The sequence below is a fragment of the Poecile atricapillus genome, chromosome 7 (genome assembly GCF_030490865.1).
Source record: "Poecile atricapillus isolate bPoeAtr1 chromosome 7, bPoeAtr1.hap1, whole genome shotgun sequence".
Lineage (NCBI taxonomy): Eukaryota > Metazoa > Chordata > Aves > Passeriformes > Paridae > Poecile > Poecile atricapillus.
The window spans coordinates 3224136-3242725 of record NC_081255.1 but is presented as its reverse complement, the minus strand read 5'-3'; the positions used below and the strand labels follow the sequence as shown (position 1 = coordinate 3242725).

Below are 18590 nucleotides of genomic sequence, written 5' to 3'. Positions count from 1 at the left end.
TGATGGAAGCAACCACTGATGAAAAATATTTCTGTAATTCACATTTAGTCTGATTTTGATTAAGTAACAGTAAAGATATCCATGCAGCCCATATTCAGTGGACTAACAACAAGTAACAAAATATATTTTAGAAAATAAGGATCACTGAGCTATTAGTATGCAGTGTGTGTTCTTATAGACTCTCAATAAGATTTTCTTTTTGCTCAGTATTCTTCAGTATCTTTATCAAAGATGTGAAAAGATGTGAGAGAAAATCCCTGACAGTAAAAAGTGGCCATGACCCCAAAGTGAGCAGAACAGCAATTCCTGCTGGTAATGAGTCAGTTGTGCTGCCTGGCTTGGGTTGTTTGATAAAAAGGTCTTGTTCAAAAGCAAAGTCAAACGCAAAGTCATATGTCCAGAGAGGAAGAACACATGTCAAATATAAACAAAAGGCAAATGTCTTCTGCCAAACAGCAGTGGTATCAAGGACTGTGGGGGGATTGTGCACAACCCACTGAATGCAAACTCTGTGTGGTCCTGTAAATAAAGCAGCAAATGTGATCCTTGTAGATATGAGCTGGGGAATATCAAGCAGAAGAAGAAAGGATGTATTATTTTCATGTACACCACTAGCAAACCCCTTCTCTGAGGAACAGTGACAAGAATTACATTAGTTTTGGAAGCCAGGCTTTGTGGTAGGAGACTAAGGAGGCTCAGTTTAGATCCATCCTTAAATATGTTAAGGGGCATCTTGTTCTGCCTGGGGAAGGGATATGTGATATGTGATGAAAGTGGGAAACTTTATTCAGCAGAGTAAGTACTGGTGAGATGCCAAGAGTGGATCCTGGACCACTTCAAACTACAAATCTGTTGTGTAGGTGTGAGTGAAGGTAATCAAGTAATATGAGAAAGTACCTGGGTGCCTGATGGATTCTCTGTGATATGAAGGCTGTAAATGAACACTAAGACATCTTTCAGGAAGACAGGTTTTAGCTCAAATAGGGTGGCTTGGTGTGGAAATTTTCTATGCATGCATCCTAGAGCTCCTGGAATATATAAAACTTGAGATACCTGATAGGAACAAATGAGACTTCCATGAGGAAAGGACACAGAATTTAGCTTCTAAATTCCTCATCATTTTTGTTTGAGGAACACTTCTCCCCAAGTCTAAAAGTGTAACCCTGTGAAGCCATAGGAATCTCAACCAAAATCTGTGTTACTCTTCTAGCTTTGCACTGTAGAGTCCAAAAAAACAGTAATCTATCCTGTAATTGATGCATTTCAAACAACTGAATTTGGGAAAAAAATATTGTCTTTATTCAGAAAAATATTTGGGCTTTGAGAAGCTAATATGAGGATTTTCTGCTTAACATAGAGAGACACAATTTATCTCTTTAACATACAGCACTAAGTCAAAAGGAAGTACAATATTTGCTCGCATATGTCATTGTAAACACACCATTGTATGTCAACCATCATTTTTCTTAGTGTAGATTTTGCCATGTTTTATTCAAACCAAAACCCAACTTTTTCGCATAGAATTTTTGCCTGAATAGGAGACTGGTTAATTATGTGGAAGTCTCTTCTAGTGGGGGAAAGATTCCCATTGAGTTATTCTTTCCATCAGTCATATGAATTTAAGACTCATCACTATCATTGGGATTCCAGAAAGCTGGGATTTTTCTTACAACCCCAAATCTGCAACTGCATTCCACCACTGAACTTTGTGAGTAGCTGAACTTACTTCAATAGAGCTCCCCGCTTTGTCTGCCAGTTATAATTCTGGATCACTAGGGCTCCCCAAACGAGGCTGAATCATGTCTGTGTATACAAAATGAATATCATACATATAAATTAATACTTTGCCTAAGATTTATAGCATATAACAAAAAAGTAGGTGAGACACAGTCATGTACAGCCATCCCTACCAAGGGGTTGAGGCAAACACCCACATAGTCCTGAAAACACTCCGAGTTATTTGTGGTATCAGCTGTACTTTGAGAGGTGTTCTGAATCACAAATTTCAGTTGTGAAATTTCAGTTTCACAATTCTCAAGCTTTATGTGGCTATGAGAAAAAGTTTGGGATGTTACTGTGGTAGGGTGAAAAGATGGAAGGACAGAGAGGGCAAAGGTTGTTCCCAAAGCTTGACAAAAACATTGGCGGCCTTTAACCCAAAATGAAACTCTATCTATTAGCCTAAGGAGGTATTGAGAAGATAAAGCAGATCCCAAGCAAAAAGTCTTAATAATTGAAGAAAAATAAGATTCAGAACAAAGTTCTGCATTAAAGCTACATGAAACCCCTACCAGTGTTCGATGCAGGCAGTCCACCTGCTCACCTTGGCCAACACACACCAAACCCCAATACTGATGTACAAAACACTCGCTTATGGTGAGAGACTTCTCCAGGGTCAAGCTGTTCAGGTATAAGCAGTTTATTATATGGGTAAAGAGAGGGAGAGACCCGTGTCCACCACCAGCCTCGGCGAACACGTGGTCGTGGCGGGGGAGAGTGGAATGGGGAGAGCAGAGAGGGGGGAGAAGAGAGGTTAAAGAGGAGGGAGGGAGGAATCAAGAGCAAGAGAGGCTTAGGAGTGGGGGGGAACAAGAGAGTGGGGACAGAGAGGGGGGTGTAGGGGGAGAGAGTAGGGGAGTGAGGGGGAAACATCATAGTAAGAGTAAGAGTAAGAGTAAGAGTAAGAGTAAGAGTAAGAGTAAGAGAGTGAAGTTCCTGTTACGATTCAATATATGTCTTTCTATAGTGAATATTCTAATTCCCAGTAACCAATCACTATGAGATACATCCACTAAAGAATTTACATATAGCCTATAGGAATTACTACATTACCATACAGTGTTACATTTCAAACTCTAAAAGCTTTACAAATTCCTCTCTTGCTGCTTGACCTTTGGATTCTCTATCAGCAGAAGGACATTGTTTCATCAACAGGGATTCTCCTTTAGCTGGCTAGGCTATTGTTCTTTGGATATTTATTAACTAGCACTCAGTATCCCATGACTCAAAGATCTATTTTGATTCTAGGCTTCATATTTTCAGAATCTTTTGCTAAACAATCATATTCATAAGGTTTCCCTGTTTCGTCCTCCCCAACACCCCAAGCAGTTCACTTTCATTTCTTGCCACCAATCAGTGGAGCACTGATCATGGGCCACTGCTTAACCATCCTGCCCTGCAGCCAGCTCAGGAGGGGAACCTCTGAGACCTCCCCGCGCTCGCTTTGGATCTCAGGACAAAGCACTGGGACACGCTGAGTGGCACAGACACCCAGCAGTGGGATCTACTGTCTAAAGTGTATCTTCTCCATCTTGGCTTCCTTACAGTTTGCCTCCTCCTTCCTTCCCATGCAAGCAATGCCATCCGCAGGACAAAAGCCAAGGCACCAATGTCAAAAGCAAAACCTAATCCATGCAGCTCTGCTAACACCCCAAAGCCCATGCTGGCACTCCCCCAGACAACAAGCTTGTGCTTGCTTTGACAATTAAATCACTTCCCTATATGGCCCCAGCTTTGGAAGCCCTAATACAACTGTGTCCAGAGCTTGAAAATCAAAAGGCAGCTCTGTAGAGCAAGGTAGAAAGCAAATATTTTAAATCAAAAAAATATAGTTTGTTTTGAAGATGGTCTTGGGTAAAATTCTGGGACTAAAGGCATCACCAGATGCACCAGATGAACCAGGTCAGAGGCTCCAAGTTCTCTGTCATGGTATTTCAGGGTTGGAGACAGAGCCAACAAATAGCTGGATTGGAAGGAAGGTGCTGAGAGTAGTTTCTTTGTAGGTTCTGCAGTGGAAAGGGCTTTTACTGTCCTGTGGATATGTGAGAATTGGAGGATTGTTCCGATGATTACTTCAAACTGAAATGAGGATTTTGGTGGGGTGAAATGTTATCTGGTTGATCAGTGTATTGTATTTTGATATTGATTTTTTTCTCTCTATTTTCTTTCATTCGATTGTCTTCAAATGTAGAAGAAAAGGCCCCTCTGGAATTGCCCACACCCCCTATTTTTGCATTTTACACTTTTATTTTTCTTGCCTTTTAAGGTTCTCAAATTATTCATAATCCATTATTTTCATGTGCAAACTTCTAGCTTCCTTCACAAAGCCTTGCTCATCAACCACAGTTTTATTTCTGCCCAGGTCTAAGAACAGCTTCATCTCCAGGGATTGGATGACCCTTCAGTTCCCCTTTCCACCTCTGCTTATAAGCCTGCAGAAAGCAGAGCTTCACTGGGGCCTCCCTGCTCTTGCAAAGGAAGATTTTAGCCTTCCTTCCTCCCTTCTGGATGCACAGTGCCCACAGGTCCAGAAATGTGGAGTCTGGGGTTCATAGGGATGTTCAGAGCTGGTCTCAGAGGCAGTAGGTTGAGTAACCCCCTCCCAAAAATGGGACATTAATCTGACTCAGTCACAGGTACTTGGCTTTTTTTACAACTATTTTTTGGGTACTATGAAGGCAAACAGATTATTCTAATCAAATCTGTATCATCTGCTTCTATTCAGACTGCCTCATCTCCTGTATGTAGATTTATGGGGTGATGAGTTGCTCCAGGTCAGCTTCTTTGGGAGAATAAGATTTGTGAGATGTCGTTTAGATGTGGCCCTCTCATAGGAAGTTCTGATTCCTCAGATATTATAAACCTGTTTGACTGTGGAATTTCCCCACTTACCTCATTTCAAACAGTGCCCAGGACCTGAACTTGTCACTGCCTGTAAATAGCCTGAATCCTGAAAGTCAGCAAATCTCCACTATCCTTCCCATTTTGTCTAATTAAATTTTCCTTAGGTCCTGTGTTGAAGAGAGTCAATATCCCAACCAACAGCTGGGTAAAAACCATTTCTGGTGGAAAACAATGAAAGGGGACTGCTATCAAACATAAAACCCTCTTGCTTGATTCTTAGGAAAACTTGAGCAATTAAAAATCTCAGCAGGCTGCTTTTTCATTAACCTCTGCAATACTCGTAGAGGAGCAGCAGTGAAGGCTGCTGGATCCCATAGCAAGGGATTTGAGATGAAAGGATGGAGTTGACTAAGTAAAGAGGGATGAAAAGGCAGGAGCTGAGGCAGGAGCTGAGGCTTTTGTTAATGGTGTATTGTTTTAATATCCTGAAGTTCAAGAATCACTTTTTCTTATTTTATTGAGATGACTGAACTGCAGAGCAGTTTAATGAGAGCATCACTGCCTGGGACAGAGCTGGGAGAAATGCTTGAGTAGCAGGACAGCCCTTTCCCCTTTGCTTAAATAGGAATACACTGGCAAATGTCCAGAAGCAAAATTCCTTCCCCCTCCATCTAACAAAAGCTTGTCAGGAGCTTGAGAGAGACTTTGCTCTGCTGTGTGCAACAGCAGTAAGAAATGCAGGCCCCCGTGAGGCTGCCTCCTGGTTCCATTTCATCCTCAGCTGAAATCTGAATGCATAATTAGCTGGAGGGATCGATTGAAGGAGTGGGTGGTGTAATGGGGCTCTCAGAGGACTTGTTGGACAGGGAGAGGATGGCTGAGCTCCGGCCTGGCTCTGTACAGCATTGGAGCTCAGCAGCACCATCAGAGCATAGTGGGAATGACTTGACCGGGACAGAGCCAGGACAGATATTGCTTAAAACACCCGAGGTGATGAATTGGACACAGGGAGCTGCAGCATCCCTGCTCATCCCTCTGTAACACAGCAGAGGAACTTCCACTGACATCCAAGCTGCTGAAATCACAGCAAACAGCTGAAAGGTTTTCTTGGTACAAGGGGTCTAGGAAGGTAAGTTGTGCCTAGCACCAAGTGCCCCTGGCTCGGTGTGGCAGCGACACCTGCCAGCCCAGCCCTGGTGCCATGCTGGCTGGGTCACCAACACACCTCCACGCCCAGCACTTGCCCCAAACACACTGAAACTGCAGATACTTGGGTGGTGTGCTGGGAAGACAAAGCAGCACTGGCAGGACTGCAGCACCCATGGCTCTTCTGGGGACTGTTATATATTAGTTGATGTCACTGCACCCCATACAGACTCGTTTTTCACAGCCTTTTCATCAGCTTCCTGCATCTTAAGCATCTTCTCTTCATGACCCAGAGTGAGGAGGAGTTTTCCTGAACACAAAACCGAGACTAAAGTACATCAATAACTATTCAGGAATTCTTTTAAAACATTTATAAGCTCTTAAATATTTGACAGTATTTATTACGGTCTCTGAGACATCACATTGGCTCTATGATAATGCCACCTCCCAAAGTGTGCCACGTACCTTCTTTTACTTCCACTGACTATAAACAAACCTGTCAGTGAGAAATCCAGTCCTACAACCTTATTCAAGAAAGAAACAGAGGCTCTGCTTCTATTTAAAAAACATTTGCACTCACTGTGATGCTCTCACCTCCTGCACTGTCTTCTCTAATGCTCTTTAGTGTCAACTTGTACAATGCCAAGGGTATCAATTAGCTGCATGCTGAACACCTGCAGCCCACACTTCTCACGTAACCTTGGGCAGCTCATTTAATTGTTTGAGTGGTGCAGTGGGGGAGCCACATCCTTTTGCTGCCAGGCTGCTGTGGGTTGGGTACCACAGTGATGGGGGCCAAGGGTAGAAGTGGGTCATGACTATGCTGATCTTTGTGCATCTGAGCAGCAACAGGCCCAAAATGGGTATCCTCACCTCTGCACACTTTGGTTTCCAAAATCCCTTCTGGCAGCGAGGTTGGGGGTCTGCAAGAGGTCCTTTGAGCCAAGGAATCCACCTGTGTTGAAGTGTAACACAAGTACCTCCAACCTCAACCCTAACCTCAACCTATACCTGGGACCAGGGAGCCAAAAGCATCTCTGGGAAGACCCAAAAACCTCTAAAGACTGAAAAATCAGCATAAGATAGAGACAAAGCCAGGGCGCCTCTGGATTTTGACATGAACATGCCCTCTCTGGTATTAATAAGCCCTCAATCCAAGCACTTCCATGATGCCATCAGTTCCCAGCCAAGCAAGGATAGATTTTTGGGATGCCCTGTGTGGAGAAAGTCAATAGTGCCCATCACAACCCTGAAAATAAACCAGGGCCAAGGCACAAGCTCTCATTCCACTGAAACACAGTTGTTGTTAGAAAAGGCAACCTGGCTCAGAAACACTCTTTTTGTTCTCCCTTTTAAGTATCAACTGGTTTTCTTCAGTAAGCCTGAGCCACTGGATGTATCTTGGTTATAGTAGCAGAAATTTGCTAAATCAGTATTTGGGAAAAGAGAAGCCTAGGTTCTTTGGAAATATGCATTTTCAAAAGCTGCTGTAGGGCTTGCCTCAGGAGAAGATTAACTGAGATAAGTCTGTTTCAGGGCTGAAATAGTGAGCACAGGCAGAGAAGGTCCCCATGGGGTGGGTGGAGAACCCATCTCTGAGCCAGGCAAGGAAGAACTTGCACAGCCCCTGCTACACAACAGTTTCTATTTTCACTGAAAATCCAACAGCCCCAAACTGATTTTAAGGACTTCCCTGAGGAGATGACTTCCCTGAGGAGATGACTTTTCTCTGTGGTTCATTGGCAAGGGAAAGCAGAAAATCCACTTTTCCCAGGACAAGCTGGGTTGGGGATGCTTAAACACATAACTATGCTTCTGGTGCCTTTGCTTTGTGCACAGACATGGTTCATGTTTCTTTTTGTGGAAAATGGGGTCTTGAGAATGGGTCTGCAAAGAGGGAGGTTTTTGCTGATACACAGCTGCAGTAAGGGGAATGTGACATCCCTCTGGTGTCACCTTGAGACTGAAATCTTACCATGGTTCTGTCAACCCATGCCCTCACCAGCATGCCCTGAACCTTTCTGCCTCTCTGTAGGTGGGATGTTTTCTGCCTGCACAGTCCTGGTTCAGCCAACACAGATCCCAGACAAGGTCAGCGTCTACTTTGCCAGCAAAGGCAAGCCACAGGTCACACACAGGGGTCAGCTCCATGTGAAGGCAGCCAAAGACTAGCAAAGAGCTGCTGAGCAAAGGCTCCTCATTTTTGCTAAGTGGGGAATTGAGAACCATAAATCCTCTGCTCCTGGTAGGATTGCAATCTTGCCGCGTGTCAGCCCAAAGGAGCAGCACAACACATGCCAGGACGCAAAAAGCACTGCTTTTGATGCACTACTGTCCTAGTTTAGGGCAGAACGGACAGACACCACAGTCCAGGAGCAGGATGTGGGGGAGCGATGTTTTCTTTCAACACAAATTTCACGCTTCTTCTTCCCCACTCTTTGCTCTCAGAGCCAGTCTTAAAGGTGCAGAACTTAATATATAACATAAACAAGGCTACTGGGGATACCAGTATCATAAAGTCACCCCAGGACAACTACACAGCTTGGAAATAAAAACAAACAGGGTGCTTCTACAGGGAAATTAGGGCACTGGAAAACAAATGGGGAAATCTGTTCGAGTTTTATTTCCCCTTCATTTTTTTTTTTTTAAAGGCAATGTGTGACACCATTTGCTGACTGAGATGGGGACTGGGACCTCTCCAGGGATGTACATTAAGGTGCCTGTCCTATTTTGGATGTTCTATCCATATTTTGATGAAATAATGAAACCATGGCAGAATAGTGAAAATATTGTCTTTTTCTGCTACCCTTTTGCTGTGTGACTCTGTCCATGGGCCCAGGATAACAAAAATCACTTCAAATTGGAGCAGTTTGGACTATATGGAATACCCTCTTATTTGTTTACCAAACATTTTTGCTCTGGATATTTAGACTCTCATCAAAGTTGATATACAGCCACAAAATGCCAGATATGTGCCAGATTCACACCACAAATTGATGTTGCTTTACTGTGAGTGGCATGTTACATCACCTTACACCACCTGGAGAGCCACTAGCCTCAAAAATCCCAGAGGAGAGACAGATTTCAGCCAAAGTAGCTCTGACTGTTTTCTCCCAGCTCAGTAACAGAGATGTTAACTGCCCTAGTTTGTGCTTAAATAGATCCTGACATTCAGAGGGGCATTTTACACTGAGCACTGGCAAATCCACATTTTGTCACATTTCTCCCTAAAAACAAGGAAAATACTACACTGGAAGAGAAAAACTCTCCCCCCTCAACCATGATACACATGGACAACTCTTGCTGATTTGTGGGGTGACAGTTAATGCACTAGACAGGGAAAGGTACATGACCTTTCATTTTCCACTTCAATATCACACATACAGAAAATCATCTTACCTAGAGATGCTGAATCCTTCTCCAAGGGCTTCTAAGCAAGTTGTTTCAGTGTTGTTCTGCAGAAGAGAGCTCAAAAAACGTTCTTTAGGTGAAGGCCTCTTCTTCATCCATTTTCAGAATCACAAAATTATTTGGAAGAGACAGTAAAGATTGTCTTGTTACAACTCCCTGCCGTGGGCAGAGATATCATTGCCTAGAGCAGGTTGCTCCAAGGCCCTTCCAACTACCTTATAAGAGTTTTTTTACCTCATTAGATGCTTTCCCTTACCTCTTTAGCCCAAAGACCTCTATGATACCCAGGTAGTAGCCCTGGGTGTTGAAAACCTTGTGGAGGCATTTAACATGTCCACCCACTCAGCTGCCCACACCTCAGGTGAGATCCAGCATGGTGTTGAGAATGTTTCTACTTTCCCTGCAATACCACAGTAGAGGTGTCCAAACATTAAGTTATATTGCTTCTCTGTAGAAGTGGAGAGAGTGGCAGCACTGTACTAATCACCCGTCTGACAGAAAAGTAGGTTCAGTCCCTGCCTGGAGGAGCTGGTGGCACTTCAGCTCAAGAAGCAGCTCCCTGTACTTCTCATGTTGCTCACCAGCAAGAGGCATTGCATGCTCCCTCCCACTCCATTGTAGCAGGATTAGCAGCTGCAGGAGGGAAAAGCATCTTGGCCTGGGTTGTTTTGCCATGCTTTTCCTCAGATGCTCCTCATCTCAGTTTTGGAAAACAGGTGTCTGCTAGGGAGGGCAGGAGCCTCCCTTGGAATGAAAATTTTGAAATCAAGGGGCTCTAAGGCAGAGATCTGGGGATAGGAATTACAGTTCTTTACTAGTATGTATAATGAGGCACTCAAACAACAATAACCACAGCATTAACAACAAAACAGAGCCAGGGCCCCTGTGACAGTCCTCTCGGCCAAGACTGGAAAGGATGGAGGAGAGGCTTTGTTTCACAAAGCCCTCGGGCAGTCAGTCCCGGTGCTCCTGCAGGGCTCTGAGGAACACTCAGCTGGAACAGCAGGAATGAGCTGAGATCCTGGGCTGGTGGATGAGGTGGATCAGCAGCTCCACAGCGGTGGCCGGCACTGCCACGTCCCGGCAGGACAGGGGGTGTGAGACGCACCAACAAGAAGGAGAAGAAGAAGAAGCAGCTCTGTCTCGGTGATGGTGAATTCCCTTCTCTCCGCAGCAACAGGTCCCAGTAAAGTGTGCCTCTCTGAAGCTGAAGAACCCAGCAAAACTGTCCCCACCCTCCCATTTTCTTGCCCCCCTTCCCCCATGGGCCCAGCCGGACTCTTTGTGTTTCTCGAGCACCCACCAAGTACCAGCAGTCAGGTTTTCCCCGCAACCAATGGGTAAAAATTCCACAGGTGAGTCAGAACTAAAAGGACACCTAACCTCCAACACTCCTTTTCAAGGTCTAGGACTTGGGAGCTCTTCCTCCTGGACTCCTGTGTAACTTCCCAGACCCATGCAATACTTCACTCCTAATAAAAGAGGGAAAAATAGGATGTCTTCATTTTCAGTTTCAATTTCAATTATATCAAATAGGTTGTCCTCTACAGCTTCATGGAAGAAATCCAGATTCCCTGGGACCAGCCAGGTACCCTGCCTAGGCCCCATCTAGCTGGGGCTCCAGGAAGTGTTCTGCTATTTTTAGGTCAGCTTACTGTGACTCAGTCTCCTACTTCTATTATTCTTAGTTAGTTTGTTTTAAATGCCTAGTTTCATCTTTCTGCTTGAAGCCAGGTGTGGTCAACAGATGGTAGCAGCATGAATATCGTTAGTCATCCCTTGTGTGGCTTTGAGTTGGACACTAGTGGGGACCTGAGTGGGCTGGCAGGGTCAGGTCCTGCAGAAACACCTCTCAGGGTGGCTTCCACAGCCTCCACTTCCACCACAAATCTTGAGGCACTTGCTGGCCAGCGCTTTTTCTGCATTTATGAAAAGTGGATGAAACTAATATGCAGAAACACCTGAAGCCCTTCCAATATTTGTTATTTCCACTGTTCCTGGGTACAGCTATGGACTAATGGGGTGGGGGAAATTGTAACAGGGCAATTACCTGAGAGATTAAAATCTTAATGGGATTTTTCTACCAACCAAAAGTCTCCTGGGAATCTGACTGAAATTGTCTAAGAGGCACTGATCATGAGGTAGGACAGGCTATTTGAGTCACTGGGATCTCCCCAGGCTTGCCTTGGGAAGGGTCAATCCCATGGTAAAGAATTAGTCTCCTGCTTCTTCTCAAAGAAGAGACTTCTCTTGAAGAGCAGCCAGGGCTTGCTCTAGTAGAAATGTCTCTTCTGGGAGCCCAGGGAGAGGAGATGCCAATAGTTCCCCCACCTCTAACCAAGATCTGACTGTGGGTGAAGATACTGGTTGGGACCCAGAACAAGGCTCTGGGGTAATGCCGTGGTTTTAAAGCAGTAACTAAAAAAATTACTAGAAAACTTACTTATTTCTTGCTCTGAGATATGGATTAGAACAAGAGCAAAACAGGCTTAAAACTTAAAAAGAATAAAGAAAGTTTATTAACAAAACTACAAGAATAAGAACACCAGAATAAACTTCCAGAAAACTCCTTTATCCCCCACTACCCAACCATTTCCTTGTTCACATGACAACATAGAGACAAAAAAGTTTGGAACTTTGGTGTTTAAAACAGTTCCAATTCCTGCTAGAGTCTTTCCATCAGCCTTTGTAGAGAAACAGAAGTCTTCTTCTGCTAATCTATGGAGTTTTCACAAGAAAACTATTTCTGTTATAGCTTTCTATTTTTCTGATGCCAGCTGCCCAGAAATCCTGTCATCAGATTTTTCTCCTCCCATTTCACATCACTCTGAGATGTGTATGGGTCAATGAGTCTAGGGATGTCATTTTTAAGGATGAGTTATTCAAAGGCAAAAGTTCTCTTCATCTGTCTCTGTGAGCTTCTCTGGAAACAGAAATTTTCTCTTTGCCTCTCAAGGCTTCAACTATTTGCCTCTCAATCTTCAACTATTACTTCTCCCCTCTCTGTTCCAGCACCTCACTCTATCACAATTACTCCACCTTTTGCTCCAAATCCACACTTTGAACACTCTATTCCTCCCTATATACTCTGTCATGAATTAAAGGAGTTTTTTCAGGATGCTATTGTCCATCTCCATAGCTTTAACAGAAAAATATTTCAGCTTAATTAAAGCATCTCCTTATTCTCTACCTCTTCTGAAGCTTAATTCTTTTCTTTACTGTCTCTAATAGTTTATAAAGTCTCTTTACATGTTGATTACTCTCTTTTTCTTTCTCTGGAAAAAAGGATTAATCTACAAGTTTCATCTGGGTAATGAAAAGGTTAAAATCTTGCCCAGGCTTTGTAGATGGTTCTGTGATCTCTGCCGGAGCAGCAGCTGGAGTTGTCTGTGATGGAAGATTCTTCATGGCTGCTCTGGAGAGTGTGGTCACTGTCTCAGCCCACCACAGGTCAAGAGCTTTTTCTTTCTTTACTCGGCAGTCTCTGGTGAATTCAGTCACGGCAAAAACTGCAGCTGAGCCAGGGACAGGCCTGGCCCGGCCAGAGCTCGGGGAGAAGCCCCGCAGGCCCCATCTCCCGGCCGGGAGCCGCGGCAGGCCCAGCCCAGCCCCTGCCCGGGCCGCATGGCCTGGACCATCAGGGGACGGGAATCCAGCTAAAGCTCAGTTACCTTTCACAGGCAGGAAACAAAGAGACAAAGAAATTCCCAGGCTTAGGTCTTAAGGTGGTGTTCACAGGTTGATCTCACTTTTCAATGGTTAAAACCGCTGTCAATTCTTAGAAATGGCCAGCTGTTGGCTAGGAGAAAAACTCCCATCAGCCGCCAGCAGTTTTAACTTCCTTAGGTGTTTCTTTTCATTTTCTTAAATGCCAATCTATCACAGGTAAGCAGGAGAGCTGGGCTCTGGGAGAAGGACACCTGCGATGAATACATCCCTGATTTGGCATTCAGAGGACTTTCAAAAAATATCTCTATATCTCTATATCTCTATCTATATCCATATCCATATACATCATTCAATTAGACTGAGAGTAACTGCTGGGTCCTTGCCCACACTGAGCTCTGGACCATTTAGGTCCTGCAAGTGCTGCTAGCTTAAGAATAAAGCAAAGTGTGCTGGCAAATCTAGGTCACTCTGTCCTGCAGAAGAAGGGATTTTAGACAGTGGGAAAGTGCCTCCCCTGCCCTTGGCACCTAATTGGCCATGTCCCACCTCCTGTCCAAGGATGTCAGAGGCCAAATTGCTCAAAATAAAAATGAGACCCTTGGGAAATGGTTTTGCCTTCTCCATCACCTGTGGCTGTGCAACTTCTCTGTCACAACTCTCAGGGATGTGCAATGAAGGCTGTGCAAAGCTTTCTTGCCTCCCTACTACCTTGTGTATGTTTTTGGAGAGCTGGCACAGTGTGAGCAGTCCCCAGTGGGGAGAAGGGCATAAATCAGAGGTGGTCTGTGGCTTTATTCTGTAAGAAAAAAATAAAATAGAAAAAAAGGAAGTCTTAAGGGTGCCAGTGAACCAGGTACAAAGGCAAAGAAAATACAATTTGTAATTACACCTTGAAAAATTGAACATGAGGAATATCAAAGATTTCATTAACGCAAATTTAGGTGATGGAGCAGTGCCAGAGGAGCCCAAACATTGTGACTAAATATACTCAGTGAGAACCTCCAAAAAGAAACATCTCTTAAATAAGGACTGATTCCTTATTGGGGAAGTGAGATGCTATTTTTTCATTCAAACTGGACAAAACCATCACTTTTCAGTTTTGTAGCCCTGGAGCATATCCTCTGATTGGTCTTTCTGTACCATCATCTCTTAGGAAAGCAGCAGAGATGAAAATACTTAAAGTGCATTTGCATGGCAGGCAAGCAAAGCTGGGTTAGGAAAGTGAGAGTGTGGGACCAGTGCTTGGGGTGGGTCCAAGTGTCACCCCTGTCCCTTCCCTCCCCAACACAGCAAGGCTTTTGTCATCCAGAAACTTCTTTTGTACAGGTTGAGCCCCCACCCAGCTCCCTCAGCCACTCCTGGTGCTCCAGACCCTTTCCCAGCTCTGTTCCCTTCTCTGGACACGCTACAGCAGCTCAGTGTCTCTCTCATGCCATCCTGAAGCCATGTCCCTTGTCCCAAATCCTCTGCCACCATCCCAGCAGTAAGGGCAGGTGCTCCTGTCACTGTGCCAGCCCTACCAGTGACACAGCTCCTCTCCCAACAGGATTTGATGTGTTATTTAAGAAAATGCAATGATTTTAAAGGCCTTTGTTTTGAAGTGGATAGGTGTGAAGGACTGGCTTAGCTGATGGTTGTACGAACAAGCGAGACTGCAGAGTTTCCTGACTGGCACAACCCTACAGGCAAACAATGTGCTCTTCACCAAAACCAAGTGAGAACAGACTAGTTTGGGATGTGAAAGGGTGCTCTGCAAGTCGTGGGCAAGACGGAACCAGGAGGCAGGTCTTCCCATTCCCTATGCCATACTGCTGCTTCTTAGCCTACATTTACTCAAATACTTCCCTTGCAAGGATCTACTTGTCAATAAATGTGCTATTTTTTCCATGTATATTTAAATTAAATGTGGTGTTTCTGAGGTAGACAACAAGCTCTTGGAAATGCAGATCCCAACTTAGAAAGCAGCCTCATTTTTACAGATTTTTCTAAAGATTGTACAGGTTAAAACCCGAATAAGCAGTTTTGATGGCAATACAGAACAGCAGCACCCTTCTCCTGACAACAGCAGAGCCTTCCCTGAGTGCTGCAAGGCCATCAGCAACCCCTCAGTTCCATGCCATAAGCAGTGACATCTTCCACTAGAGAAGATTACTCCAAGCCTCAGCCTACCTGGCCTTAGACATTTCCAAGGATGAGGTATCCAAAACTCTGAGCATCCTGTGCCAGTGCCTGTTTTCTGCAGAGGAAATGTTTTATTAAGGCAGGAGGTAGTGGTGGATATTTGGTGTGATCTCTTGGAAGCTGGAGCTGAGATGACATGCCAGCAGCATGGGTCACATTGCTTGAAGGTGTGGAGATGGTGCCAGGTTGTTTAAATACAGACCTTGAGATACTGGTAGCCAGGAAAAACCTTTGGCTTTTGCCACCAAGAACTCAAGGCAAATTAATACCATCAGTCATTCTTGAGAGCTTGAAGCAGAGCTTACATGCAAAGAGTTCATGTCCTCTGAAAGATGAACTTTATAAGGGGGCCATATGTGAAGATAGACAGATCAGTATTTTTAATCTTCTTTTGACAAGGAAAATCAAGTCAGGGAAAATTAAGAAACAATGAAAGGATGTGTTCATTTAAAATGCAATGTCATCGTTTTTGTTAAGGAATTTCCTTTTTATTTTAATTCTCATTTTAAATTGCATTATGACATAGAGGTAAACAGTGATCCATCCATCTTCACTTCTCCCTGCCTGTGCAAAAAAGCCAAACCCAAGCATGCTGTGTTTTGCTGCATGTGCTCTTATGGGATTTTGAGGGCAGGAAGGATAATTTTGGTGCATCCAATTCAGGCAATCAAATTTTATTCCCTGCACCAATCAAATTATTTAAGCCCACTTTTCCCTCTCTGGAGGCTTGTGTGTCCAAGGCAGAAGAGCTGGGAAGGCAGCCAGAGTGAGGATTTCAGGTGAGTCTGAGGAAGAAGCTGTATTGAGGCTGGCAAATTTCCCACAAGCTGTCACAGAGACCTGAGGCTGCTCAATGCCCTTGGGGGGGAAAAAAGGTCCATGGCAATTATATTTCCTTAATTTATTTTAACTGACAGTAATGGATAATATTCCCTAGAAGAAATTTCAAAATTTGGAGAAAAGAAAAATTTTGCCCAAGTGACTTAGAATCCTGGAATGGTTTGGGTTGAAAGGGACCTTAAGGCTCATCCTGTTCCAGCTCCTGCCACGGGAAGGGAAATGTTCCACTAACCCAGGTTGCTTCAAGCCCCATCTAACCTGGCCTTGTACACTTCCAGGGATGTGGCAACCACTGCCCCACTGGGAACACTTGCCCTTCAGGAAGGACCTCTCACCATTCCCCAGGGCAGTGCTGGACACTGAGTTCAGTGTCTGAAGGATGTGATGCAGTGACATCTTGGGATGCCTGATGGATCCTGAAATCACCACCTAAGTTTCAGAAATGCTCCTTTTATTTACAAATCAAAAATATTTTACAGATCCTTCAGTTGAAGAAAAAATTATCTTTCTAAAGGCTCGTCAATCTTATCTGCCTCTTTGCTTTTACCTTCCCTATCTTCTTTTCCTTTGCTACTGTCTCAATAGCTGGCCTCCTCAATATGTAGGAGACAAGGTGGGTTGGGCAATTTGTCACCAGCATTTTTATCCTCAAATACCACCTTTAGGAAATACCTGCCCGAAACTGAACATCTCTTAGCATAGTTGGGACATGGGTGGCACATGGTGTTGACACAGGCCAGGGAGGGGTGTAATAGCTGTGCAGCTGTGGAGGGACTGGTTGGCCCATGGCTGGTTTCTGCCATGGTGTTGCAGGGCTCAGTAGGTCCTGCTAAATTCCCCTTCACCCTTTTCCTTGTCCTCTCCCTCCAGAACGAGCCCGGGATTACCTGCACAAGACTGGACGCTTCATTGTCATTGGTGGCATTGTCTCGCCTGTGCACGACTCCTATGGGAAAACGGTGGGTCATCCCCATTTCCTCTTTCTGCCTCCTGTGTGAGATGGCATCTCTGAAATTAGGGCTGAACACTGGGCAGCACTGCCTGACCTATGGTTCCTTCACAGCCCTCTTCTGCCTGGGGCAGCTCCTGACCTTGGGAAAGTCTTGGAGAGATGGGAGAAGATAAAACCTCTTGCTCTTCACATAAACACTGCAGTGAGACCCTAAACTGAGCCAAAGTACTAGACAGCAAAGAGAAACATTCCCACCCAAAACAGTGGCCAAACAGTGGTGGTGATACCTTAAGTGAGGGTTGGTGGGGGGTTAAATTATTTCAAAGCCAACTGAGTTTTTTTGGAGGATATTGAAATTATGCAAATAAGTGACCTTTAGAGGCACTTGTCAAATTAGATGTGGTGAGCTCACTTATCTCCTGAAAGCTGGAGGAATTTCATCAAGAAACCACCCGCTCAGATTGTCCCCGTTGGAACACAGGTCTGGGAGTGGTAGTGCTGAGCAAATCTCTCCACCCAAGAACGTAGCCAGAGTTGAGCCCAACAGAGCCTCCTCCCCTCCAGCAAACAGGAGCTTAAATAAACTTCTGTGGGCTGGAAGGAATCCTTCTGGCCTGTCTCACATGAGTGAACCTGATGTTCTTCCTCAGAAAGGTTTGCAAGCCCAGGCTGACCAGAGCACAAGGCTTCATAACTGTTCTTCCTTTACCTTCTCATGCAGGGGCTAGTTTCTAGCCGGCACCGCTTGACCATGTGCCAGCTGGCTGTGCAGTCCTCCGACTGGATCAGGTGGGTGGCAGAGCTGGCACCTGCCATGGTACCAGCAGCCCCTGCCCTTTCTCTGTATCATGGGGGCAAAGTCCTGCATGCAGAGTAGAGATGCCACCAGCTGGTAGAGCTCCGGGATGAATTTTCTTCCAGCCCAAGCTTGACTAAAAGTAAGAGACCTTCCCCTCCCAGTCTGGCAGAGAACAGACAAGGAGGCTTACACTACCCCTCAAGGGAGCCCTCAAGATCTGGGAAGTCATTTGAGCCCCTCACGAAGCCTGTGGTGTCTGGGTGATACCCAAAGTCACTTAGCTCACTCCAGCCTTGTGCTGTGGCACCTTCCCTGTCCACACATGTAGCACCAGCCTGCAGACTTTCACCTTCCCAGCACTGCCGTGTAGCGTATGGTGGTTGAAGTGACCAGAAGCATCTTGGGCTGCCCTCAGAAAGAGGGTTATGACACACATAGTCACATCCAAGCCAAACAAAAGCTGGTTACTTGGGTGCCAAGCATGGAAAGATGCCCAGACACACATTCAGGTCTCCAGAGCTGATCGCTGTGTAGAGGAGCTGGAGGGAGGACGTGGTCCATGCTAGGGCTGAGGCATCAGTGATGGCTGCTCATGGCACTGCTGGCCAACCAAGTGGGGAGAAGGTAGCATGGGCAGGAGGTCGAGGCAGTGGCCATGAGCGACACTGTTGCTTTGTTGTTCTTCTGGCAGGGTTGATCCCTGGGAGTGCTACCAGGACACCTGGCAGACCACCTGCAGTGTGCTGGAGCACCACCGTGACCTGATGAAGGTGAGGCATCCCCTATGCCATGGGTGCACCAGGGTGAGGGCATGGGGAGAATGCAGGGGTGGGAGTGCACCCAATCAAAATACAACAGAGATTGACAGTGAGAAAACTTAGAGGAACACAGTGAAATCCTGACCTTGTCACAGCTGCTTTGAGGTCTGGGTCCTGGTGGTGGAAAGAAATGGAGCCCTCCAGCTGGAGC

The 18590-nt window shown here is 45.2% G+C and overlaps 1 protein-coding gene across 1 annotated transcript in view; it reads left to right on the top strand.

Annotated features, from left to right (window-relative positions):
• NMNAT2 (nicotinamide nucleotide adenylyltransferase 2) overlaps positions 1-18590 on the top strand; it is a 30454-nt gene that overhangs the window by 6404 nt on the left and 5460 nt on the right. The window contains exons 3-5 of the mRNA XM_058842371.1: positions 16741-16829; positions 17544-17611; positions 18313-18391. Of these exons, the coding sequence (XP_058698354.1) occupies positions 16741-16829; positions 17544-17611; positions 18313-18391 (236 nt within the window). The remainder of the gene's footprint in view (positions 1-16740; positions 16830-17543; positions 17612-18312; positions 18392-18590) is intronic.